Source organism: Ambystoma mexicanum, chromosome 4p, assembly GCF_040938575.1.
Source record: "Ambystoma mexicanum isolate Mex_15411 chromosome 4p, UKY_AmexF1_1, whole genome shotgun sequence".
Lineage (NCBI taxonomy): Eukaryota > Metazoa > Chordata > Amphibia > Caudata > Ambystomatidae > Ambystoma > Ambystoma mexicanum.
This window is the reverse complement of record NC_090927.1, coordinates 513,109,707-513,136,346: the sequence shown is the minus strand read 5'-3', so window position 1 is coordinate 513,136,346 and position 26,640 is coordinate 513,109,707. Positions and strand designations below refer to the sequence as shown.

The 26,640-nt window shown below is 46.2% G+C and overlaps 1 protein-coding gene across 2 annotated transcripts in view; it reads right to left on the bottom strand.

The window, feature by feature from the left end:
* The window catches only part of EIPR1 (EARP complex and GARP complex interacting protein 1), an 823,988-nt gene that overhangs the window by 461,550 nt on the left and 335,798 nt on the right, over positions 1–26,640 (bottom strand). For both annotated transcript variants that reach the window (XM_069606032.1, XM_069606033.1), the window contains exon 5: positions 17,136–17,235. In XM_069606032.1, the coding sequence (XP_069462133.1) occupies positions 17,136–17,235 (100 nt within the window). The remainder of the gene's footprint in view (positions 1–17,135; positions 17,236–26,640) is intronic.

Sequence of the window (26,640 nt, the reverse complement as noted above, 5' to 3'; positions counted from 1 at the left end):
TGGGGGGTCCTCTCTATTTCTGAAAATCAATCTTCCTTCCAGTTTAAGGTGGTATTCCACACTGGAAGGAAACACTTTGAAATTCTATACTAATCCACAATCAGAAACTCCCACTCCTATAGTCCAGAAAGATGTGAAATCAGCTCAGAGCCTGGCTGATATTCAGCAAATTGGAGAGCAGTTGTTCATCCCTGTTCAGTTAAATGATGGGAAGGACTCTGTTCTCGCTCGAGTGTGTGTGAACAACGGTAAGAGCTTCATCAGCGAAGCCATGTTTCGCCAACTCCCAAAAGATCCAGCCATTCCCACCTTCAAACTGATAGACAAATGGGAAATGGACCTGGAAGCACCTAATTCCAAACATCTCCTGCCAAGCAGGTGTATGCTCAAAATCTCCATTGGCAACAAGAGCATAGTCCACAATTGTTGGGTCGTGCGAGACGTCCCTGCCGCCTTTTACTTAGGCAGTGACATTCTCAATCGCTTTGCCATTAGTTTGGACCTAATAAACTTCAAAGCTTGGTCCCGATTAGCGGATAATCCCATGGGCTTTGATGATCCAGAAAAAGCATTTAGGTCAGCTCAATTGCTACCTTATACAGTTGAAATTCAGGTTAAAGAGGAAGTCACCATCCCAGAAAGGACCCGACAATTCTCCCTGGAAGTGAAAGTTAAAAGGGGACAAGAGTTGAAAAACCCTGATGCTTACATACATCTAAATGCTTCTCTCCAACAGCAAGGGTTAGGGGTAAACCCAACTCCATTAGTCAACATAGAACATGACACCATTCTAATAGAGGTGGATAACAGCGACTTAAAGAGTATTACTCTAGCCGCAGGCACCATTATTGGAATGGCGGTTGATGACCGACATTTCTCCATTGATCTTGTAAATGAACTGTTAGGACCAATCCCCAAGGACTGTGTTGACAGTGACAGTGAGGACAATACAACACCAGACAGGATTTTCACCCGGCATGGGGGGAACTTCCTGGTGTACACTTCCTGCCCCTATGGTAAGGAAGATGTGACATGTGACTTCAGGAGGGATGAGGTGATTTTCCAGGTACATGAGGGCTGCCTTTCCCACCTGAAGCCTCCGGTCCAAATCAGCACTCTGACCAGGGACTTCTCCACCCAGCTGGAGGAGGCCGCGGAAATAGCCAAACCAGAAGTCTTTCCAGGCTTCAGGCAGATGGTGGAAGAGAGAGTCAACCTAGCTGATGCCTGTGTGACTCTGGAACAAAAGCAAAAGTTGAAACAAGTTTTCTTGGATTTCCAAGATCTCTTTGCGGTAGACTCATATGACTGTGGTCGCACTGACATCCACACAACAACAATCCCCACGGACCCTGGCATGACTCCTGTGTTTGTGAAGCAATATCGCTTGCCTCTCGCATCAATGGAGTCCCTTACTGAAATAATTAAGAACCTTGAGTCCCGGGGAATAATCCGTCCAGTCCACAGCACCTTCAATAATCCGGTGCTGGGAATATTGAAGCCAAACGGCCAGTGGAGACTCTGTGCCGACGTCAGGGAGCTCAACAAACGGGTCCATACTTCCCGATGGCCTCTGCCCTACATTGACCAAGGGCTGGCCCAGATCCAGGGGTCACAGGTATTCACTGCAATAGACCTGACCAATGGATACTGGACTGTGCCTGTCAGTAGGGAGGACCAATACAAGCTGGCTTTTACCTTTGGGGGCCAGCAGTACACCTGGACCCGGACTCCCTTCGGATACCTCAACTCCGGCAATGAATTCAACATTTTCCTACATAAGGCCATGCCCGACCTGGGTGCGAGGGGTAACCTGGCTTATGTAGATGATGTCCTCATCAAAAGTTCATCTGTGGAGGAACACATAGCGGAGATCCGTTATGTTCTGACACAGTTGAGGGCTGCCGGAGCAAAACTTTCCTTTCAGAAAGCACAGTGGTGTAGAACCCGTGTTAATTTCTTGGGGCATGAGATTACTCCTCAGGGTCTCTGTCCCCAGGAAAAGAAAGTGGAAGCACTTCAGAAACTGAAAGACCCCACAACTCTGCGGGAACTAAGGAGCCTCCTTGGACTGACTAATTACAGCAGAAAGTTCATTGAGGGCTACGCAGAGATCACCAGACCCCTGATTCATCTCCTGAAGGGGGGGGTCAAGTGGGAATGGGGTCCAGAACAAGCCGAGGCGGTAAAACAACTCAAAAGAAGCCTCTCACAAGCGCCTTGCCTAGCTTACCCTGTCAGAAACAAGGAGTTCTTCCTGGAGACGGGGTTCTCTGATACGTGCTTGACGGCAGTATTATACCAAAAGCATGACAAGGTCAATAAATTAATCTCCTATGCGAGCAAAACTTTATCCTCTGTGGAGGAAAAATTCAACGATTGTGAGAAGGCACTCCTGGCAAAGGTGTGGGCATTGAAGAATTACCGCCCGTTTATCCAGGGGGAACACATCATAGTGGAGACTCCACACCAGCCTCTGCAATATCTCCAAAGTGACAGAATCCGGGCCGGAAATGTGAGTAATTCCCGAATTACTTCCTGGATTCTGTCAATGCAAGGCTTTCCTGTGGAGGTCAGATATGGCCAAAACAAGAAGAGTCCCCTCGCGCAAGGTCTGGCTGACTTGCATGATTGTGCCAGAGAAAACGGTCTCGAGGACGAAAGTCTAAAAATAAAGGACAACATGGAGGCATACCTTAATTCCCCCCACAAAGTCTTTGAAGAGGACAAGTGTGAGGGAATGCCCACTGTCTATGTGGATGGATGCTCTTACCATGTTGACAACGACGGGGAGAAAGAACTGGTGGCCGGCGTAGGAAATGCATGGGTGAATGAGTCCCCAGAACCCTCCGCTGGATACAAAATTGGTCCCCGAAGTAGTCAGGTGGCAGAATTGATGGCTGTGCATCAGGCCATCCTCACTGCTGTCCAGCATCAACTCCACGAACTGGTCATAATCACAGATTCGGATTATGTACGGAACGGGTTCGTGGAGCACCTGGTTAATTGGAAAACCAGAGGCATGTTATGTGCTAACAACAAACCCTTGAAACATGGGAAGTTGATCCAAAACATTGATGATCTGGTCACATCGAATGAGATGACCATCTATTGGAAAAAGATCAAGGGTCATTCCAAAGTAGAGGGACCAGACAAAACTGGAAATGACTTAGCTGATCAGTTGGCCAAAACCGGGGCCATCCAAGGGGATCTAATTGAGATTGAGTCCCTGTTGGGGGAAATCCAGGTCACAGCTATCACTAGGTCCCAGACAAATGCTCACAACGACCTTTCAATTGCACAATGGAGTAAGGAGACCCCTGATGCTGATTTGATTACTGCTCAGAAGGGGGATCCAATTATTGGTAAATTTTACCAGCACCTTGAGGACCCTGAGAACTTTCCCCTGACGGATACCGATTACATTGGGAAAGAGGACCTAAGAGTGTTGATGAAATGTCCAAAAATGTTCCGAATCCAAGACGGTTTGTTGGTAAGGAAATCCAAAGCTGGCCACGATCAGTGGGTGGTTCCTACCTCATTCCGCAGCCTGATGTTAAGTCACGCCCATGATGCGGCCACTGCCGGTCACAGGGGGTTTCACACAACATTGGAAATCTTAAGAGAGGTTGCATACTGGCCACACATGGGCCAGGACCTCAACCAATATTTGAAGGGTTGTCTTGTGTGTGCACAATTTCAGCCGACATCCCTCACACACCGGGCGCCTTTACAAAAGAGGGGAATGACACTGCCATGGTCAGATTTACAAATCGACTTTGTAGGCCCCGTGATTCGCTCGGCTAGGGGGAATAAGTACATGTTGACCGTCACATGCTTGTTTACCAAGTGGGTGGAATGTCTCCCAGCCCCAAATTGCAAGGCAGAAACTGCAGCTGCCTTGATGATTAACCACATCTTTTCCCGTTTTGGTCTACCTCAAAGGATTGAGTCAGACAGAGGTAGCCACTTCACCAGTGAAGTAATGACAAAGATGTGGGAGATACTGGGGGTCAAGAGAAAGCTGCATATTGCTTATAGACCAGCTTCTTCTGGGGCAGTAGAGAGATATAACCGGACAATTGTGAGCATATTAAAGAAGTTTGTGGCAGATTCTGGGCCAAGTTGGGATATCCGATTACCTCTGGTCCTAATGGCTATCAGATCTACCCCTTCATCTGCAACCAAAATGTCACCATTTGAGTTGATGACTGGGCTCAAGATGGTGCTTCCTCAGCATTTGCTCTACAGGACCCAAGAGCAGACACTGATAAATGCCTCCACTACTCATGAGTATGTGGAGAATTTAAGGAAACACCTCCAACATGCTTTTGCTTATGCTCAGCGGAATCTAGAAAGATCAGCTGATAGCATGAAGACCCACTATGACCTGAAAACTTCCAGGAAGGAATATCAGGTGGGGGACCGGGTCTATCTATACAACTTCCAAAGGAACCAGGCCAAGCAGCGCAAATTTTTGCCTACATGGAAGGGACCATTTGAGATCATCGACAAGATCTCCCCTGTGGCCTACAAGATCCACATCCCCAAAGGCGGTTCGGCAGAGGGGGAAGACAAGTGGGTCCACATAAACCAGTTGAAATGTTGCCATCCCAGGCACACTCTGCAACAACTGGAGGAATCCTCTGGAATCCTAGCGGGTACTGTCTCAGACTAATTCAGTTCCAATCATAAAACATACCACATCTAGTCTCTAAATATTGTGATTTGCATGAAACTGTCTCTTAGTTATACTGTTTTTTTTATCAAAATAAGAATGTAATGTTTCGTCATGATGAAATGCATATGCTGCCCCACTATCTCAACAGTGGTGGAAAAACGTCTATGAGTAGGTATTGCCGCTCTTCCTTTGTCGTCCTAGGAGAAAGAAAACCTGGAGACGGGCCAAGGAGGGCGATCCGGAGACCAGGAACGAAGATCCAATGGGCCCGGGGTACCGCCCAATCTTCCCATCAGGACCGGCGAGGAGAACCGATCGATCAGTACCGGATGGAGGAAAAGATGCTGAACTGTGCCATCTATTGGAAGAAGATGAGGAAACATCCCAGGTCTTGCGAGTCCCATTCGTGAAATAGAATGGCCATCGCAAGAGGGGGGCTTGTGGGATGTATTTACCCATGCATCCGAGCCATACCTCAAAACTGTGCAGTACTGACATGGAAAACATCATGATGGCCAGAGCTTCCCAGAAAATGCACAGGGAAATGCATGAAGAATAGGCTGCCACTCATTTTTGCCGATGTTATGGGCACAGAAGGAAACTGCCTAAAACCACCATTGGACTACCCGCACAGTAGTCTGAAAGCATTGGGAATGGCAATGCTGATTGCCAAATGCAACTTAGAATTGTGGGGAATTCATTTGTTAAATCCCAAAAATGGGTGCAGTACCAGTACTCACCACTATCCAAAAGCTGGCATTTTAAAACCACACCAGATTTTACTTTTTTGTGTAAAACTGAATGAACCCAAAGCAGGCTAAAGAAAGACTTACTGAGAGGTGGATACAATGTAAAGTGATATTCTGAAGTGACTTGAAGGTTTATAACAAGACTGGCTGCGCTGTGGATTTCAGCAGTTTAAGTAAATTTGGACTGAAAGACACTAAAAAAAATCTAAATGTTTAAATTGACTGAGTGACCTACTTTTGAGTGTCACATAGGTTGCAATTGTTTAAATGTCATAGTTTTAAACTTAGAATCAGCCTTCTAGCTGCATATGTGAAAATGTTTAGTTTTATTTGAATGCAGAAACTGGGGAACAGAAATGACAGCTTAAAGAGATTCCAATTTGCCTGGCAACTACCCCCATCAGGAGTGAAACTTGAGTCACAGCTGTGTTCCCAGGCCTAGCTGCCCTTTTGCTGCTCAAACTAAGGATATGCCATCTATCTGATAATTGAATTACCTGTGCTCTGCAGGAGAGTGAACAATGCAACTCCCTTCACCCAGGCAGAGGGTTTATTGAGAGGATCATAAATGGCTTCCCCTTGAACAATGAGCCTCTCCTGACTCAGGCAAAGGTTTTATTACAGCAGTCGTAAAATGTAGCTTCCTCTTGGCAGAAGCTGGGAGGAGCACTGCCTGTGAGAGCAAGCTGGCTTGGCAGAACTGGAAAAACCAGTATTTCTACCTTGTGCTGAGAGGAAACCACACCCCTTTGGAGCCAGAACATAACTTTAAAAAGATGGATCATTCATAGAGCGGACATGTGAAAATTTTATAAATGATACCATAATTCTTGTGATTTTTCTGCCCACATTTTAAGAGGTTTTTCGACCCGGTGGCGTGTTCAGGGGGGTTTTAGCGGAAAAGTGGATATTACTCTAAATGTATGCATGTTAAAAATCTGAAACTTCATCAGTTAATGTCCATACTCCCTGCACACATGTATGTAAAGTTGGGTCAATGTCAGAAATTGAAAAATCAGTTAAAAAGTCAATTATCTGCCATTTCTGAATGCAAGCTCTTAGAAACAGCAGATTTGGACAGAGACATGGCTAAATTCAGCCACACCATGTATATGTAATTTCAAGCAACTGTGTAACTGTGAAATATGTCTTTTATTATCAAATATAGAATGTGTGCAATCTGACAGAGGAGTGTCCTATCTGCAAGCCATAAAATGACATCCCTCTGACTCACAGTTAATTCCCCAATCAAATGATAAATGGAAGTTTGACCAATTAGAAGCTGAGAGAGAGGTAGGGTCAGTGATGCTAGAACACACCCACATTCTAAACACATAAAAGCAGACAGACAGGACAGATAGGGACCTTCAATTCCATTTGCTGCAACGCGCTCTGCCGGACCATACAACATCCAGAGATCCAGACTTCAAATTCATAAACCTCCAGAGAGCCAAACTAGAGACTTCAATCTATCCAGAACTAGAGACCCAGACCAGAGAACCAGAGAGAGCTGACCCAGATCACTGTGAAGTGCAGAGACCAGAGGCGAGTTTAAAACCTGACCAGATCCGTGGCGTGGCCCATTTCACTCAAGAATATAGTGTGAGTACCTAGAAAACTGTGCAGAACCAATCTCCTAGTTAAAATAATATAATTCAATCTATTTAATCTAAGTAGAACTGCCTCCTAACTGTCACCTGTCATTTGTAAAGCTGTCACTTGTCATTTCCTAGTTGCAAGCTGCACTTGTCTTTTTGAACTTTAAAATTTCAAATCTGAAAAACGACCTTTATTTAATCGCTCATATCTCCGCGACCGTTTGTGCTAGAGACTTGCAGTAACTTTCATTTGGAAGCTGAGATCCTAGGCTTTCCTAGGACCCCAAAACGATAGAGATAGTCCTTGTGGTTCCTCTGTAATAGCGCTCGGCGCATCCGCGAATTTTGCCGCGATTTGCAAATTTCTTCACGTGTAAAAAGACAGCAGTTTTGCCTTCCATTTGCCAGAAATTCGTTTAACCTGCTAACTATCCCTGCATCATTGCTAGTGTGAGCCTGGACTAATATTAACTAGATACCACTCACCCTGAACCTCTGAAAGGGAATTAAAAGCATTTCCAGCATATTTCTCATCCATTGCTAGCACATATCAAAGCATTTTGCCTGTGTTTTCAAAACTCCTATCTGTTTTCTGTAGTGTAAGCTTGCTGGGGTGAACTGATTTACATTGATTGCATTTCTGAGAACTGTGTGTTTTCCTTCCATTTCCTTGCCTTGCATCAAGGGGGGGAGGGGATTGCCAGAGAAAAGTGATCACATTGTTTGGTTGAAATCATATTGAGTATTTTCTGTACTGCATTCATTGAATATTGCATCCACCTGAGCTTACATAAAGCATCCTCTACCACATTATACTTTTGTTCCTATTTACCAGTGTGCTACCTTATCCATTTCATGTCAACTCATTAGTGATTATAAGAAGTGTGCTAGTGCCAGATTCTCCGTTGTTAATCTTTATCATATCAGATTAAGTGTGATATTCAATTATTAATTTATTATAAAGTGGGATATATATATATATATTTTAAATTATCAAATAAACCTTTTAAACTTGCAAAACAGAACTACTTCTTGGCTCAGTGGGGTCAGGGGGATTCCAAGAGAGGGGTGTTATATAGGGGTAGTCATCCAGAACGCATGAACTGGACATAAAGATATATTAATAAGGGTTTTCATTCAGTATTCTAGACTAGGCGTTAACTTAGCTGTAGTGCTGAATTGAATCCTCTTACAAGGCTAGCAGTATTCTCATCTTTTTTAATACTTTAAAATCTCTAAAAACATTTCCTTTTTTTTGTTTAGAACTCAACAGTAATTTAACAAAACCTTCAAAATAAGGGACTACACATTCCCACGAGTCCATTGAGTTAACTACTTTTGTCCACTTCCATGATCAACCAATCCTGACCCAGCTTCCCTGATATACCATGTCCTGCCTGGGTCCCTTCATCTTTCTTTTGCTGCTCTTCAAGTAGAGGAGCACAACTTTTGCATGCTTGTGTTTTTGGGGTCCTTTGTGGGTTAGAAATGCTCTGGTTTGGCATCAGGCTAGTTGAAATGTGGTTGGAACATGTCAGGACGTATTTGGATTGATTTAGGTCTCGGTGTTGAGTGACAAAGGCACAGAGTAGCAGCAGCAGTGCAGTGCGACAACACGCACACAGGGTGCCTGGTAGGGATCCCAGAGAGAGAGGAAGGGCCCAGCATGGAGTTGTTTATATAGCGTATGATCCTGGAGAAGTTACAAGTGAAAGGACTCTCACTGTGGAAAGCGCACACAGGGTGCCTGGTAGGGCACCATCACTAGCCCCCTCAATCACCCCGAGAGTGACAGTGGCGAAGATTCTCAACTTTAGGGACAAAGATGGTCTCCTGGAGGAGTCCCGCAGAGCCAGCTGCTACGAGGTGGGCAGTGCAAAGATACAGATCTTTCCAGACTTCACCTTGCAGGTGCAGCGACAACTGACAACTTTTGATGCTGTGCAACGTCACCTCCGGGAGATGAATATTAAATACATGATGTTTTACCCAGCCAAGATGAAAATTATAGCGAAGGGCAAATCCTGGCTCTTTATATCCCTGCAGGTATTTTGGGCCTGGCTAGAGTCACCAACACGATACCTGGGACAGCGGCGGGAGGAGGGTGGAGCACACACACATTATGAGGATAGAGACCAGTTCGAGGCAGGTTGAGCATATACTAGGAGATAGAACTGGGGCGGATGTCCCTGTCGACGGTAAATATGGGATTGTGGGTTAAGAAGTGATAGATTCTCCTCAGGCATGCTGAGGGGGGTGCTGACAGTGATGCAATAGTCTAGCGTGGCGGAGAGGGAGCCGGATGGGGTGAGCTCCCAGACCAATGGTTTTCTGTTAGCAGGAGGAGAGAGTGTGACGGATGGTATGTCCAGGGGGTCAACCATTTGGGGACGGGGCGGGACGAGGGTTGGGGTTGGTGGGTGAGAGAATGGGCCGTTGTGGTAGGAGGAAGGGATGTGGGAAGGATAATGAGGTGGGGGAGTTGTGGGTGCGGATGGGTAGTGGGTGCTGGGTGTGGCAGGTGGAGGGACACTGGGGTAGGGTAGGGCGGGGGGATTGGTAAATTGGGTGTGTAGGTTTCAGGGCCACGAGAACAGTTTGGCTCTGGTCCTTAGTTATGGTTGGGGGGAGGTTGCAGAAAACAGTTGGGACACAGGGTTCAATTTGTTAGATCATATGTTTGAATGGAAGTTTTGGATCGTGGTGTAAATTCTGGAGCAGCATGGGTACATACTGGGGGGTGGGGAAAATGCTGGGGAATTCCACTATGGGGAGCAACCGGTTGAAGATTGGGACCTGGAATGTCCGCGGGTTAGGTAACGGTTGAAATGCCAGCAGGTGAGTGGGTTCCTGAGCAGGTACGGGATCCAACAGGCTGTGCTCCAGGAGACACACATGGTATGGAAAGATTTAGATTCACTTAGCAGACGGTGGGGGCTGGGGGGTCATGGTGGGGACATCATACTCATCATAGGCTAATGAAGTCTTGATTTGGGTTGCAGCGGGGGTCCCAGTTCGGGTGGACAAGGTTTCCCGGACGAGGTGGGGAGGACGTGATGCTTGTGGGTGCAATTGAAGGGATCAATTCATACGCACCAGATGTGGATGATAAAGAATACTTTCCATTAATATTGAGCCTGGCAGGGGGACACATGAAAGGTCTGTTTATCGGGGCGTGGGGGGAATTTTAATTGTCTCTTGGACCCGCACTTTGATAAGGCGGGGAAAGTCAGTCACCCTAAGCAACAGGAAGCAAAATCCTTGAGGGAGGTAGTGGAGGGCCTAGAATGGGTGGAATTGTGCAGAGGGTCACACGGACTGGAGAGAGGAAATTCCTATTTGTCCGGGATCCATGGATGCTATTCTCAGCTAGACTACATGTTCGTGGGGGCGTAAGACTAATTCTTTTGATGATGTGGAATATTTGGTGTGTATTATTTCGGATCATTCACCATTAATGGCGCAGCAGTGGGGGATACAGCGACATCCGCTGGTAAGGCTATGGCGACTACCCACTGAGTCCCTGCAAGAGAACATGCCAATGTTGTTAGAGATTCTGGGTAATTTTCGCGTGTTGTCGGAATTTCGCATCAACAAAGATAAATCTTTGCTGTTCCTGCTTGGGGCAATGCGTGGCCCCGATTTGACTGCCCTCGCGCATTGGGGGGATAAGATGGGAGGGGGAAGCATTTACATACTTGGAAATTAATATTTTCCACAGCATGTAGGAGACATTTGTATATAATACCAGCAGAGCATTGTCACAGACAGGGGACTCAACCAATTATGGAAAAAGTTGCCAATATCATTGATTGGAAGGGTGGCACTCTGCAAAATAGTTATACTCTCAAGGCTTCTCTACGATTTCTCTAATATACCATATGGCATCAAGAACATATGTTTTAAAACTTTGGATTGAGAGGGTTGGAGAGCTGCTATGGGATATGGAGGGTCTCGCTGGCGACTTTGCGACGTCTGCGGTCAGAGGGGAGCTTCAACCTGCCAGATTATGAGCTCCATTTTGTGGCAGCACAACTGCAAGCGATACTGGTGTGGAAAGACACAAGGGGGGTGGGGGGGAGTTGCTGGCGGGGTTGTTGGGAGCTCTTCCAGCTCATCGGCAGGGGATGGAGCTGTTGTGGGGCATGATGGGAGGAAAAGGGAACACCAATGTATTCCAAGTGGTGAGGAAGTTTTTGAGGAAATTACGGTCTGGTCTCTACAGTGCGGATCCGGGACTTCGCTTGGCGTTGAGAAGGGTAAGGATATTTGGTATGAGAGATAGGGGTGCAAGACAATGGGGGACCTATTTGAAGGTGGGAGCCTGATGTCGTTTGAGGAATAGGGTATCCGCTATGGCGTGCCAAAGGGGCAATTCCTAACAAATGGTAAAATGCCCAGATGACTGGCTGCCACATGGAGGGAGATCCCAGAGGAACCCAGACGAGCCCACTGATGCAGGTGCTCTTTACACAAGAGGGTGGACGGGTCAGGGTTTCTGTTATCTACCAGGCACTGCGGAGCACACTCCCCACAAAGGAGCGGTCGGTTCAAACTAAATGGGACAGGGATCTGGGAGGCATGATTTCGGAGGGAGAATGGACAAAAGTCTGGAAACAGGTCCGTAAGGTTTTGCGGAACGCTAGGTTCCAACTTATCCAATTTAATACTTTGCACAGAACGTATGTGACCGCCGTCAAGCTGCATGAAATGGACAGTGATCCGAGTAGGGACTACCCCTGTTGCACGAAGGGACAAGCTGGGGTATGGCACATGCTCTGGGGATGCCCGGTTGTGGCAAGCTATTGAAGGGCAGTGATTGCAAAGATTGACAAACTGCTTGGCTCTAGTCTCGAGTGCTGTCCGAAAGGTGTGTTTGTGGGGATTACTCCGAGGGGGAAGCAACAGAAAGTGAAAAATAGAATGGCCTGGCTTATGCTGGTACTAGCAAAAAGACAGGTGTCCATTGCCTGGAATGGACCCCAGGGTCCATCAGTGTTACATTGGACGTCCGCAGGTGGGGGATGGCGGAGTTCGATATATTTTAAGACAGGGATACTTAGGTGGAAGAAGGGGTGATCGTGGAATGGGGCCAGCTGCTGGGTGAGTTACGGTTCTCTGTAGACTTAAAACCCCCTTGAGAGTAAGGAATGAGCTGGCAGAACATCTTCAGAGAAAGTTACAAAGGGGAGTTGAGGGGGGGGGCAGTACAGACAGGTTGGGGGGACTCCTTAGAGGGAGGGGGTTGTTCTGCAGTCCGCTGTACCTTGATGTTCCTTTTCGAAACTGTACTGACACTGATATGTACACCATGTTGCATTTTTTGTATATGCTGAAACTCAAATAAACAAATGTTTAAAAAAAAAAAGCAAAGAAGCTATCATTTGAAAGAGACACTTTGCCATACTTAAGGAGCTATTGTTTGAAAGCGATACCCTTACCATTTTTAAGGAACTGTTATGTGAAAGACACTTTTGCGATTATCCTTAAGGTACTGTTTGGAAGAGACACTCTTGCTATCCTTTAGGAATGGTTATTTGAAAGAGACACTATCAGTCTTAAACAATCCAGAGACAGGGAAATCACCCTGTGGATCCAAGGACTCTTCCTTGGAAAAGACTGTTTCTGTTGGATTTGTCTACTTGCCTTAGTTGTGAACACTTTTTGCCAAATATAAGCTAGATACATTTCCTTGTACTTTTAGCATTCACTTTTAGATTGAGGGTGAGAGTAGTATGTTTTGGACACAAGGACAGTTTATATGTTTTGATGACGAGACACAGAATGATGTTTAGTTTTAGTTTTCTAGGCAGGGAAACTCTTTAGGATAGGGACAGAAAGACCTTCATCCAACCCTTTTTATTTAATAAAGATGCCTGCTGTTGAAAACATGACGACTTGTGTCCACCTCTCATTTCTGATCCCTCACAGTTTCCACGTGGTGCGGAATCATGGATTATACCGTGGATGTCTTGGGACTATGAGTACGATGACAGTGCATTGTTGCCTTAGGATCATCAAAAGAAAGAGGAAGGGACCCAAACAGGACATGATATATGAGGGAAGCTAGGTCAGGGTTGTTTGATCATGGGTGTGAACAAAACTACTTAACTAAGTGGATTTACGGAGATTTGTAGCCCCTTAGGTGGAAGGGTTTGTTAAGTTACTGTTGTGTTTTAAAAAAAAAGGAAATGTTTTGGGAGATTTGAAAGACTGCTGAAGAGTAAGCATAATGCATGCTGTTGTGTCTTTAATAGTATCAAGACTCCCTGCCCTGTAAGCCTGGGTAATCTTCACTATCGACCGAGAAAATGTATTGAATTGAAATTGAAAAAGTGCCTTGTTGATTTTTATTAACTGCTTGCACAGTTTAAAGTCTTTTAATTGGTGCATGCATTGGCCACTAGTATAAATTGCTATTCATTTTCCGTGTGCCTGGGTCTCTTTTAGAGCCTTATACTGTTACTATAATTTTAAGTATTTACCTGTTTTTGAATGTTTCTTAATAACTTATTATATACAGTATTTTCTCTAATAAGCCTATGTTCTGGACCACTCGTTCTATACCTGTTTCTGCAGCCTGAATTCTTTTGTTCTGTATTGATAATCTTTCTTGCTCGCGGTTGATTTTGGCCCCCCTTTTTTTTCAATTTCTTTTCATTAGGTATTTATGGGAACATAGAATATTTCAGGAACAAGAAAAAGAATATTGAGGGACGTACCCTCGCAACATGAAAATACACAGCATGTCCTAGAACATCCCCAGTTCTTCCCACTCCCCTCCCCCCTGATACGGTCGATTTCCTGACTCATGGGGTTTTGCTTTTTCTTACTTTAGAGATTGTTTTAACTATTTCCTTGTATAATGTGACCAATCACACAAAATGACAATTTCTTCGGAGGACAAATGCCCAGGCACTTACCTTTAATACACAAGGCCACAGAAGGACAGCTCTAGTCCGCAGGCTGAGTGAAAACCAAAAGCAAACCTTGTGTTGAAGGTGGATAAGAGATTTGAAAAACAAAAACAGCAGATACTCCTTTTATACCCTTGCTCTTTATGTGACCTGGCACATGTCCTGGGCGCTGCCGACTGCTGCCACAAGAGACTGTGGTCCATCACATCTGAACCATCAAGGTCAGGAGACAATGGATGGAACTCCTGTATCAATATGAATCTTGGTACGGGAGTATGAAGGAAAACTTTGGGAGATGAATATCGATTCAGTCAGGGGAATCCTTGGGAGGCAGCATGAAACAAATCTCGGGAGAAGGCAGCAATGGCTGGGAGACTTGCAGGCAAGTCCTGCAACCGCACAAGATATTGATGGGAGCGGTCTCACATAATAATGTCAGTTCGAATGGGCTGATAAATGGCAGACGGCAGTTGAACAAGCTGAGACATGTGGAACAGCCATTGAGAAACCGCACCTTGATCCCGACAAAGCCAAGGGCTGACTAAAGCATTTGATAAATGGCTTAATGAATCCGTGAAAGCCAAGAGCTTGAGAAGGCAAGTTGAACATATATACAGTTGAACTTCAGACAATCTAGGGGCTGCCATTAGGCATGTCAATAATCTTGTGTTCTATCTGAGATCGACAAGAGGTGTGAGAATACCTTTAAGGGTTGTTCATCATACATGTGGAAGTATAAGGGTGAGAGAGACTAGCTCTGTACATTATGCCTTATACCAAAAGTCGTCACGAGGCTGGGAAGGGCCTCGAAGAACAGTTTATGGTGCAGAAACAATCCCAGAGGTGGGAGTACACATCTTTGACTTGTGATCTGGAGCAGAAGGAAACCAATAGATCTGAGAGTGTCGTTGAAAAATGTTAAGTAATGTAAGGGGAACATTGCAGTTGGTAGAGGTTGAGGCCAAGCCTCTGAAAGACTGAAGATAAAGGTTGATGCAAAGTCGTGGAAAGACTTTGCAAATATAGTTTTGGGTCAAACCTCTGAAAGATTGTAAAATAGAGGTTGATGCCAAGCCTATAAGAGACTATGAATCTTGGCAAGTCAAGGAGAACTTGTGATTAAGCCACTGACTAGTAAAATAAACATACAGACATTTTCTATATAAATAAAGAAAATAACTAGATGTTCATTGCATGCTGGTTTTCCTTCAAGCCCGCTCATCACAACTCTTTTTTTGTCACCCATGTTAAACACTTTGGTGGAAGCACTGGAGACGTAAAATATTAAATCAGATGGCAAATTAATATATTTGTTTAAAAAACATAACCGTAGAAAATGAACACTTATCATGCAGTATTCTACTGGGCTGTGAGGACAATTTGCTAAGCGCTTTTTTGATAAACCTATTTTATTAACATTTACTAGGAGATGAAACAAAAGTCAAATTGTTAGTACATTAAAACATCCTTGCCTACAATTTCCCAACGTCTTGCCTCTCAAGAGGGATGTCAAAATAATGACGAAGTTCATTAGAGTTTCAAAACCACCCATTCACTACTAGCTTAATCTTCCTTAATTTCTTCACATCAATCTAGATAGGTATAAGTATTAATGAAAAAAGAAAAACTCACTGGACCAGACTATACCTACCAATTATAGACCTATCACTACAGTGCCCTTCCTGCTCAAAATATTAGACCGCATTACCTACATGCAATGCCAACAATTCCTTCAACAGCACTCACTCCTCCATGTCAGACAATCTGGCTTTCAACCAAAACATAGCACTGAAACGGCCCTGATCGATCTCAAAATTCAACTTGACAGTATTAGAGACACTGGTAATGCTGCCATCTTACTTTTCCTAGACCTCCCAGCCGAGAGATGGCAGCTTTTGACCTTGTGGACCACGACATACTCTGCAAAAACCTCTGCGAGACCTTCCACTTCTCACCTGAAGCAGTCCGTTGAATCAAATCCTTCCTAAATTATCGTACGTCTAGAGTCTTCATTGATAACCACTCCGCTGACCCCATCCCTGTCACTCTAGGCATCCCGCAAGGCTCCTGTCTGTCCCCTACCGTTTACAACACCTATACCAAACCCCTATTTGATACCAACTTTGCGGATGACACGTAAATCCTCATCCTCCTCTCAGGAAACTATGCCAGTGACTTCAATACCATCAACAAAATCTTCTGCACCATCCAGTCCTGGATGGCGACCCGCAAATTCTCCCTTAACGATGAGAAGACGGAACTACTAATTGTTGGCTCAGCTGCATGTCTAAAATCCCTTGACCCTTCCTATGTTGCCTTCATCATTGAGGGCTCCACCATTCCCGTCCTCAAACATGCCAAAACCCTAGAGGTCTATCTGGACGCAGAACTAACCATGACACGACCGACACGTCAATGCTCTGGCATCCGCCACATCTCACACCGCAAAACACATTTCACTAAGCAGAGTTCTAACAATTGCCTCACTCTCATGAGAGCCATTATCCTGAGCAAACAAGACTACTGCAATGCCCTCCTCCAAGGTACGTCCATGCCCAACCAAATTACAGCTGCTTCAAAACAAAGCTGTGTGCGGCATTGGGCATCCGCAAATCAGACCATATCTCTGCCAGCCGCCGAGAAGTTCATTAGCTACCAATAAAAGCACAGATTGATTTTAAAACTGCCACTAGCAAACCGCTGCATCTACAATGAAGCCCCCCCACCTACCTTAACCATTGCATCACAAAGAAACATCAAAGTCGCTTACTCCGTTCCTCCAGCCAGCTTACCTTAGTGGTCCTCTGCTACAAACTTGCCAGAGCAGGGAGGGTGAGTTTCAGCACTACAACTCCCACCATGTGGAATTCCCTTCCCCCTCACTTAAGAAATGAGCCCTCCTACTCATCATTCAAGAAACTGTTGTAACCCTGGTTATCCAATAAGTATGACTAACACCCAAATTATGACCCATCTACGCTGCCTTTTGACTCTATTACCTGTTAATGCTTTTCATGCTTTTACCATGTACAAACGCTGTGATACCTGTGGGTCTTACCCAAATGTTAAAATAAAATTAAAATAAAATAAGTATGCTTTGTTTTATATAAGCACATGTTTATTCCAAGAGAAATCAATACAGGAGATTGTGATGGATATAGTGGAATTGTAAATGCAGCACTCTTCTTACCACAGCATTTGTAGAGCTTTCTTGTAAATCCCAAATCAGCATGTGATTATCAGCCAGGGACAGGATTTTTTTACCATCTCCCATTGGCTCCCACGTGACACTGAAAGACATGAAAAATCCTTAATACTGTAGTCAATACACACTTACAAACCAATACTTATGTTGAAATAGCACCATTTGACAAAGCAGTAATGGTACACAAACCTTCCTATAAAATGCAAACATATATGCAGATTGCATATTGTACTGGATGTTAAAAAACTGATAACAAAGTTGCATTGTAGATGCAGGCTTCCAGGTAAAAATATATTCTTGATTAGCTGGATTAACTATGCATGTGTAACTAACGTTTACATTGCTTGAGTAGTTCAGCCAATTGTTTTGGCTAAAGGGATCCTCACTTACAGTACATAGCCATATGATCTTGGGGACAGCTCGGGTTGTCCTCAAAGCTATTATCTGAAAAGTAAGCCTCTAGTATGTGGGGAGCTGGAGCTGCATGAGAGAGGGTTTATGCTATGTTTAAGTCACTGTGGCCTCACTAATACCCCACCAGTAAAGAGACACTGGAGAACTGTGGGGGTCATAATGAGTCACCTGCTCAGTGATGCAAGCCCTCGAGGAGGTAACCAGCAAGGACTCCATAGTGGGGATACAAATCGCTTGACCTTTGATGGGGTCCGTGGCTTCATGCACAGAGTGAACTCCCAGCGTGGCATATGTCAGAGGGGCCAAGCCCAGCATGGGTCATACCAGACATCAAAACACATCAGAGCAGAGTCAGAGATCAAGCACTCACACTTGGCATGTGAAATCAAACTGCAGCTCCCTTTCAAATGTGCATGATCAGAGAGAGGACTAGAGATTCACAACCAATGGGCCAGACAAATGAAGGATCTACCACAGCATGACTAGTTTCCAATTTAGGTGAAACTATTAACATATTAGATGACCTCAGGCTAAGCCCTGCACAGTAATGACTGAGCCCGTTTTTCATAAACTAAGAGAATTTAAAGCATAATGGGTGATATAATAATAAACACAAAATTATAGTTTGCATCTCATGCTGAAGTGAGATATGCAGCATGCTATGCACTAGCTCATACTTCACCAGCTTACTTGTTGATTCCTGATAACACATGGCTGCTTTTACCTTCTGTACATCAAGTAATCTTTTGATCTCTGTAACCTACAACCATTAAGAAAGCACAACTTGGATGTCATCTGTGGGTTCAACAGTTCAGGCAAGATGTTTCAGTATGATCCCTGAAACATTTAAATCAGGGGTCTGCAGATATTGGCTCTCCCTATGTCCAAGCACAATCCCATCAGTCCCAGTCCGCATAGTCAATGGTGAAGATCCATGGGAGTTTTAGTCCTAAACAACTGGCAACCAGTAGTTTGAGGACCCATGACCTAAATCAACTGGTAGCCAATTTGCTCTATATATGTTCATCATGCTTTCTCTGTTGTGTGAATAGAATCCATAGTTAGCTACAGCATCTGAAGCTTTTCTGCCATTGAGGTGGCAGGTACCCTAATTAGGTAAGTAGCTATGAAGGTATATACTTCCTTGTTAGATTTAGTTCTCAAATAGTTAGATTCTAGAATATTCAACAATTCTAATTTACTGTGACATTTTACATGTGCGCTCAGATATTTACTTATCGTAGCATTAAAATTACTTACTATCCATACTTCGAAGATCGGCGATCACATTTTAAGCAAAATGTAAAGTGTAAATGAAAAAGCAAAGCAAGAAAATAAAAATAAAATGTAGTTAGTGGATACAAATATGTTGAGTGGAAGAACAACTCGAGGGTAGCCCTACAATCACAACAGAGTTGGACGGCCAAAATCAGATTGAAAAAAGAAAGACAACAATGAACTCTGGACAGTGTGTGAAAAATTCTGAAAATTCTAATTTCTCACAACACAACTGCAGAAACAGTGACAGAATCTCCAAACAAGGAGTAATTATTTTTTTTTTTAATTAAGTGCAGATGGTTAAAAAGTACAAGTTACTTACCAACTGGTAACGTTCTTCCGACTGGATGTTCCTCCAACGCATTCCACATCTTTGACAGACTCCTAAAGCAGTACCAGTAAATGGAGGAGGGAAAAGAATTTAGAATACCCTATTAGAGTGCGGAATAAAGAACCGCCTTCCCAAAGGCCATATCCTGACCATAGATGGTATCCAGGGAATAAAGTTTAACAAATGTATGGATTGAAGCCCAAGTAGCGGCATCACAAATATTCCTAATAGGAACACCCCGCTGGAGGGCGGTGGAAGTAGCCACGTCCCTAGTGGAATGAGCTCTCAACCCTTCAGGAGGGTCTTTACCCGCCAACCGGTAACACTCCGTAATGGTAAGGATAATCCACCTGGACAAGGCCTGTTTGGTAACAGTCTGGCCCAATCGGTGTCCAGCATATCCTACAAAGAGTTATTGTCCACTCTGACCCTGGACATCCTCGAAATGTAAAAGCTAAGAGCTCTCCTAGGATCTAACCGATGGAGACGCTCCTCTTCCTTACCAGGATGAGGAGGAGGGTAGAAAGATGGAAGAACCACCTTTTGACTCAAATGATATTCAGAGACTACTTTAGATAGAAAAGAAGGACGTACTCGCAGTACAACCCTGTCCTTGTGAAACACAGTAAAGGGTGGTTTAGCTGAAATTGCCTGCAATTCACTCACTCTGTGAGCGGAAGTAACCGCAACCAAGAACACAGTCCTGAAGGCCAGTAATCTCAGAGGACAAGAGTGCAAAGGTTCAAACGGAGCACCCATGAGAAATCTCAAAACCAAATTCAAATCCCAAACCGGCACCTGGAAAGGGGACGGTGGGAATACATTAGTCAGTCCTTTAAGAAACTGAGAAATCAAAGGAATCTTAAAGTAAGAACGAGCGCTTAAAGATAGACAGCGCCGCCATGTAACCTTTAATGGTACCCACTTGAAGGCCCCTGTGAGCCAAAGAAAGCAAGAAAGACAAAACCATAGGAATCGAGCACTGAAAAGGATCAACATTGTGATCCCTGCACCAGTCGCAGAACTTTCGCCAACGGCAAAAGTACAGGGAATTTGTTGCAGGCCGCCTAGCCGAAAGCAACACCTCCATCACGTCATCCGGGAGGTCCCAATCCGTATACCTCAACCTTTCAGATACCAGGTATGAAGGTTGAGAGTCTTGACCTCTGGATGGAGAACCCGACTCCCCCCACCGCCACCCTGCCTCGCACAAGAGCAGATCCTCTCGATGGGGAAGACGGCGTGGAGGGCAGATGGACATTTACAGAAAGTGCGGGTACCACGCTCTCCTGGCCCAATCCAGAGCAATGAGGATCATGTGGGAACCGAACACCCGTAACCTCTACAACACTTGAGGAATGACGGGGACTGGAGGAAACGTGTAAAGCAGTGGGAAAGACCAATCCACCACAAACGCGTGTCCTAAGGCTCCTCTTAGAGGAAATTACCTTGAGCAGAATCTCTCGCACTTCCGGTTGACACTGGTGACGAAGAGATCCACTTGCGGGGCCAAAGGGCGAAGATCTCCTGAAGGACTTCCTGAGCCAACTCCCACTCGTGAGAGACTGTGCTCTGCCTGCTCAGAGTATCCGCCGCCGCATTTTTGTTGCCGGCCAGATGAACTGCTGAGATTGAAATTTTCTGCTGGATGGCCCAGTACCAGAGCTGCATTGCCTCTCTGCACAACGGGAGTGACCCTGCCCCCCCTTTTTTGTTGAGGTAATGCATGGCCACTGTATTGTCCGTCATGACCAGAACACTCTTCCCCCGTACCGAGGGCAGAAAAGCCTTCAGGGCCAGATAGCCCTGGCGGTCAAGTTGTTGGCATGAGCGCCCCATCCTGTGAGGGAAGCGTCAGTCACTACAGTCACCTCCGGCCACGGTGTCCAAAACGGTTCCCCCTTCATCAGGTTTCCTTCTTTCACCCACCACAGAAGGTCCTGGGAGACCGAGCGTGGGATCTGAATAGGATCCGTCATCTTGCCGAAGAACTGCAACCACTGCATCTTGAGGACCCATTGCAGGGATCTCATCCGCAGCCTGGCTTTTGGCACCAGAAAAATGCAGGAAGCCATGAGTACGAGCAACCTTAAGAATTCGAAAGCCGGGAGAATCTGGGCATGTTGAAACTTGTCCACCATCTGCACAATGTGATAAGCCCTTACCTTAGGAGGCAAACACTTCCCCAAGGACATATCCAACACAGCCCCGATGTACCAGAGCTGTCGGGAAGGTGTCAGGTGCGACTTCTTGAAATTCAGGGAGAAGCCCAGTCTTTGGAGGGTGCGGCAGGTGACACTGAGATGATCCAAAGCTAGCTCGGGAGAGCACGCCTGGATCAGCCAGTCGTCCAGATGGGGGTAGACGTGAATCCCTCCTCGCCTGAGGTACGCTGCCACCACCACCACCATGAGCTTGGTGAAGACCCTCGGGCAGAGGTCAATCCGAACAGCAGGACCCGAAACTGAAAGTGCGAGTCGCCAGCCGCAAACCTCAGGTACTTCCTGTGTGCTGGATGAATCGGCACATGGAAGTAAGCATCCTTGAGGTCCAGGGACACCAACCATTCCTGAAGTTGAAGGGCCTGGAGGACTTGAGAAAGAGTGACCATCTTGAACTTGTCCTTCCGGAGGAGTTTGTTCAACCAATGCAAGTCCATGATGGGTCTCAAACCCCCGTCTTTCTTTGGGATCAAAAAATAAGGGGAATACCATCCCCTGTTCCTCTCCGCTACAGGCACCAGTTCTATGGTGCCTTTCTCCAGCAGGGACAATATTCCCTGCACAACGAGCGGATCTGGAAGCTTCAAAGAGAGTTTCCCTGGTGGATTGTCGTGAGGCAGCTGAAGGAAGGGAAGACAGTAGCTGTGGGCTAGGGTATCCAACACCCACACATCTGAAGTAATGGCCCGCCATTCTTCGATATGCTGAGACAGTCTGCCCCCATCCGGCGAACCATGGGACATGGCCTCATGACAGTTTGGAACCGGCTGCGGCAGTGCCTGAAGGCAAAGAGTCAGCTGCCTGAACGGCTCTGGCACCACAATTTCCCCGTCCACCACGAGTACCTTTCCGATTGCCCCTTTGACTGGCGGCCCCTCTTGTACTACCCAAGGAGGAGTAGTACCGAAAGGAATCTCCCCTCCACTGCTGTACCCTAGGACAAAAAGGCAAAGACTTCGCCACAGCTTTTGAAGTCTGCAACCTCTCAAGGCTCTCGTCAGCCTTGCTGCCAAATAAATGTGCGCCATCAAAGGGCATGTTGAGAAGACAGGCCTGCACATCCGGAGCAAACCCTGACTTCCGCAACCCCGCAAATCTGCATATAACGGTGCTCGCATCCATGGATCGGCTACCACTGACTGTATCCAAACCAGACTGAAGGGATTTGCACATGGCATCCTCACTGTCTTGCACGAGAGCAAGAAAACCATCCATTTCTTCCCCCTCTGGAATATGCTCAGCCACCAAGGAAACAATTCCACTATGTGTGAAACCCTTGCCAAGGCACATGTGCAGTTGGCCGATTTCAAGGCCATGCTACCAGCAGAAAATACCTTCAGGGCTCAACCGTCGAATCGCTTGTCGTCCATATCCGGAGGGATGGTAGGGTACGCCGCCTGCCTCGAGATGGCCGTAGCCGCCTAAACCACCAAACTCTCAGGAGTGAGGTGAGTAGATAAATAGCTGGGGTTGCTAACGGAAGGGCAGTATTTCTTAGTTAGATTTTTTTTCACAGCCAGAAGAGATTCCGGGGACTGCCAAGCAGCTGCCACCCTCTTCTCCAAGATAAGATGAAATGGCAAAACAGGGTCAGAGGACAGACCTTGATCCAAAATGTCCATCAGATCATCCTGCAAAAAATACTCAGGAGGACTGGACCAGCCCAGATACTCTGAGACCCGTGACATGAACCTTCTGTATGAAGACTCCGCATGGGCCCGAGGCTCAGGTATACCAAAGTCCACTTCCGGGGAAGCCACTGGCATCATGGAGTGACTGTCTCAACTCTTCCAACTGACTGTCACGAGAAAATTGGGGAGCCTCATCCAGTTCACCAGGGTCCTCCAACTCAGACCGCTCCTCCTCTTTGTAAATGTCAGCCAGAGGGAGGTGAAACCCAGGTCCGGTGACAGAAGAGGGCCTGGAGGCCACAACTGGCCGCACAGACTTCGATGTAGCCTTCTCGGAGGATCCACGATGTCCAGGAACTCCTCTTCCCCTTCCGCTCCCACAAGGCCTTTGCAGTCAACGACTGGCATTTCGAGCAGTCGTTGGTGTCGTGCAACTCGCCGAGGCACCACAAACAAATGGTATGGGGGTCGGTGAGCGACATCTTAGACTTGCAGTCCCGGAAGGTCTTGAAACCAGACCGCGGAGTCGCAGGGGTCGAAGAGAAAGACATCTTCAATGAAGAAAACACACGAGGCGTGCCGAGTCTCACAAAGTTAATGCGTTTGCGGAAAACACAGAACTGAGGCTACGGGCGCCGTGCGTCCCATTTATAGTATCCTACGACGTCGTCCTCGACGGAAGCCCTCGAGGGACATGGACCCGATACCATCGACGCAGGACGCCCTCTGCCGAAAAAGTTACCGAATTGCACAGCTGTGGACATTACATGTCAAAGATGTGGAATGAGTTGGAAGACACAATCCATTCGAAACGTCAACCTCTTGCACTAACCATAGGAAAAGTAAAACCCTATACAAGACACTTGTTTACAAACCACTTATTACACACATCTCACCTATCACAAACATTATCATAACTTAAAATAAAATTACTCCAAATGTGTAAATAACATAAGCACACAAACATATTAATATTTTCAGTAAATAGCTACTAAAATACACATTAAAACACTATCTAATATTCCTCTAATGATATTATCGTGGGGGTAAGCAAAATGGCATGTTCATTTATATATCACAAGGTTAAGAGTACTATCTGTTGGGGCCGCTGTTGCACAGAGAATGGAGTATCCACACTTCACGTCACTCTGCCCCAAAACCTGCTTCAAAGCCGTTGAAGGGCTGTAAAAAAAAAAAAAAGGGTGCAGACTCCCGATTTTGACACAGCAACTAGGAGGAGGTGTACGGCATAATGGGGCAAAGTTTGGAACGGCTGCTGTGTAGGGAAGCCTTACTATCCTTGCAGTGATGATCGAATGGCGTTGGAAAAAAGCAGACCCGAAAATGGCAGCTGCATCGCGGTGAGGGATACCTTTTTTGAAGTATTTGCAAGGAACTTGGGGTTGGTCACCCTGAGTTACCTGGGGGCAACCAGACGTGGACTCCCTGCTCACTGTGCCCAGAGGCGCAGCTTCACCTCACTGATGAGGCCCAACAAGGCTGAAACACGTGTATGGGGTTGCTGTTGGTACTCTTGTTCGGAGAGGAATTGCCATAGCATTCCGGTGCTGGACTGCCCATGAGGATGAGCCTGTAACACTGAAATAGAGTTCCCAGCAATCACAAACCGCCTCCTACCCCCATGAGAACACAGGGTGCAGGAGGATGGCATAGGGCATTGCTTCAGTGAGAACTGCAAAACCTGAAAAACACTCCGTTTTAAGGGAGGAGCGCTATAAGGACACCAGGGGCTGCAGGAGACAGGAGGAGGCTGTAAGGGCAGAGCAATGGAGCACAGAGCCCTGGTGTGGTGGCAGCTCTGAGTGACTGAAGATCCACCACCGTGCAGACTTGCTGCACTCCCCCCTCCCCTACGCCCTGGGAGCACCAACCGCCCAGAGTGGGTGCGTTGTTCTGGAAGGGGAGAGAAGATCCCTGGGAAGCAGTGAGAGAGCCCTCAACACTGAAACCGCAGAAGCAGGGAAGGAAAGGCACTGCAGCAATGAGCAAAGACAAAGAAAAAGCCAAACGACCAGGCAACCAAACCAGAATGGACGCATATACTACAGGGAGCGTGAGAGGACGACCCTCATCGGGGGCCCCTGGGGAGGAGATAGGACGGAAAGAGGAAGCTTCAAGTGCAACACAGGACATCCTGAAGGCGATCCAGGAATCAAGGTTGAAACTAGAACATAGGATGGAGGCAGTGGGCATAGATGACAGGCTACAGCGTCAGGACCCAAGGAACATGTCTACAAGAGTGCAGGAGGCAGATGACCATATATCGGCAGTCGAGGACGCAATCACGCCACTACAGAGGGACACCAAAACCCTGCTCAAAAGGACAGCACTCGTGGAAAGCTGGACAGAAGATGAGGAGGGGCGCTCCCGCCGAAATATATGCTTGAGAGGTTTGCTGGAGAGAGCCGAGGGCCCCTCTATGGAATTATTTCTGGAGAGATGGATTCAGGAGTGGATGGGGCCCCGGGAACTGTCGCAGTTTTTTGTTTTTCAATCGAGCGTGCCCACAAAGTCCCAGGAAGGGAGCCGCCCCTAGAAGCCCCTCCCAGACAAGTGATCACCAAACAGCTGTGTTCAGATTTGGGAATGTTCAGGCCCGCTCGAAGATAGTCTGCAGTTACTGTATGTTTTGTGCCAGGGTGCCGGCAAAGGTAACATTGCAGTAATCCACCCTGGCCCGACCACTGCACGCACAATAGTTAGAAAACTATCTGTGGCTAGGAATGGTCTAACCGGGTTTTTTTTTCAATTTAGTTGTATGCGCTGCTGAGGAGGAAATGGCGTTTACTTGACGGGTTAAAGATAAGGTAGCGTCAAGGTAAACCCCCTGTGTTTTTACCGATGGGAGACTGGAATCTGGATGCCATCGATGACGAAGGAAGCATATTTTGGGTTAAGTTTTAAGCAGTGTTGAGGGTCCGAAAAAAGACAGGAGCTCCATCTTCTCATCGTTGAGGCAGAGGCCGTGCTTCGCCATCCAGGCTTAGATAGTTGCGTATGCTGAGCTCAAAGTGTCTGCTTCATTTTCTTAGTTACTCAAGAGGGGCAGGAGAATTTGCATGTCATCAGAATAGTTTGTGTAGGCTATGCCGAGAGAGTCCAGGAGGTCGAAGAGTGGCTTGGTAAAGATGTTATAAAGGGTAGGGGAGACGCAGAACCCTTGTGGAACTCCACATTTAATTGGGGCAGGTGGAGCACTGGCATTTTCAGCCAATATGCTCATTGTTCTTCCTTCCAGGAAGGAAGCAATCCAGGACATAGAATCCAGTGATAAAGGCTGAGGCGGTGAGATGGCAGCAGAGAATTTCATAGTCCACCAGGTCAAAGGCCGCGTACAGGTCTAAGAGGAGAAGAAGGACAGGTTTCCCTTCATCCCTGATCTCGTCCATCTGTTTTTTTAAAAACTTATTTTTATTAGTTTCTCATTATGGTACATCGTCATAAGTTTTAACACAGTCCGAATCCTCCCACCCCATTAACCCTCCCCTTGACCAGAAGTATATTTCCTCCCATCACATACAATTTTTGCTCTCTGAATCCACACACAGAATTCTTGGTAAAAAGGATAGTACCGACCCCCACTCTTTCTTAAA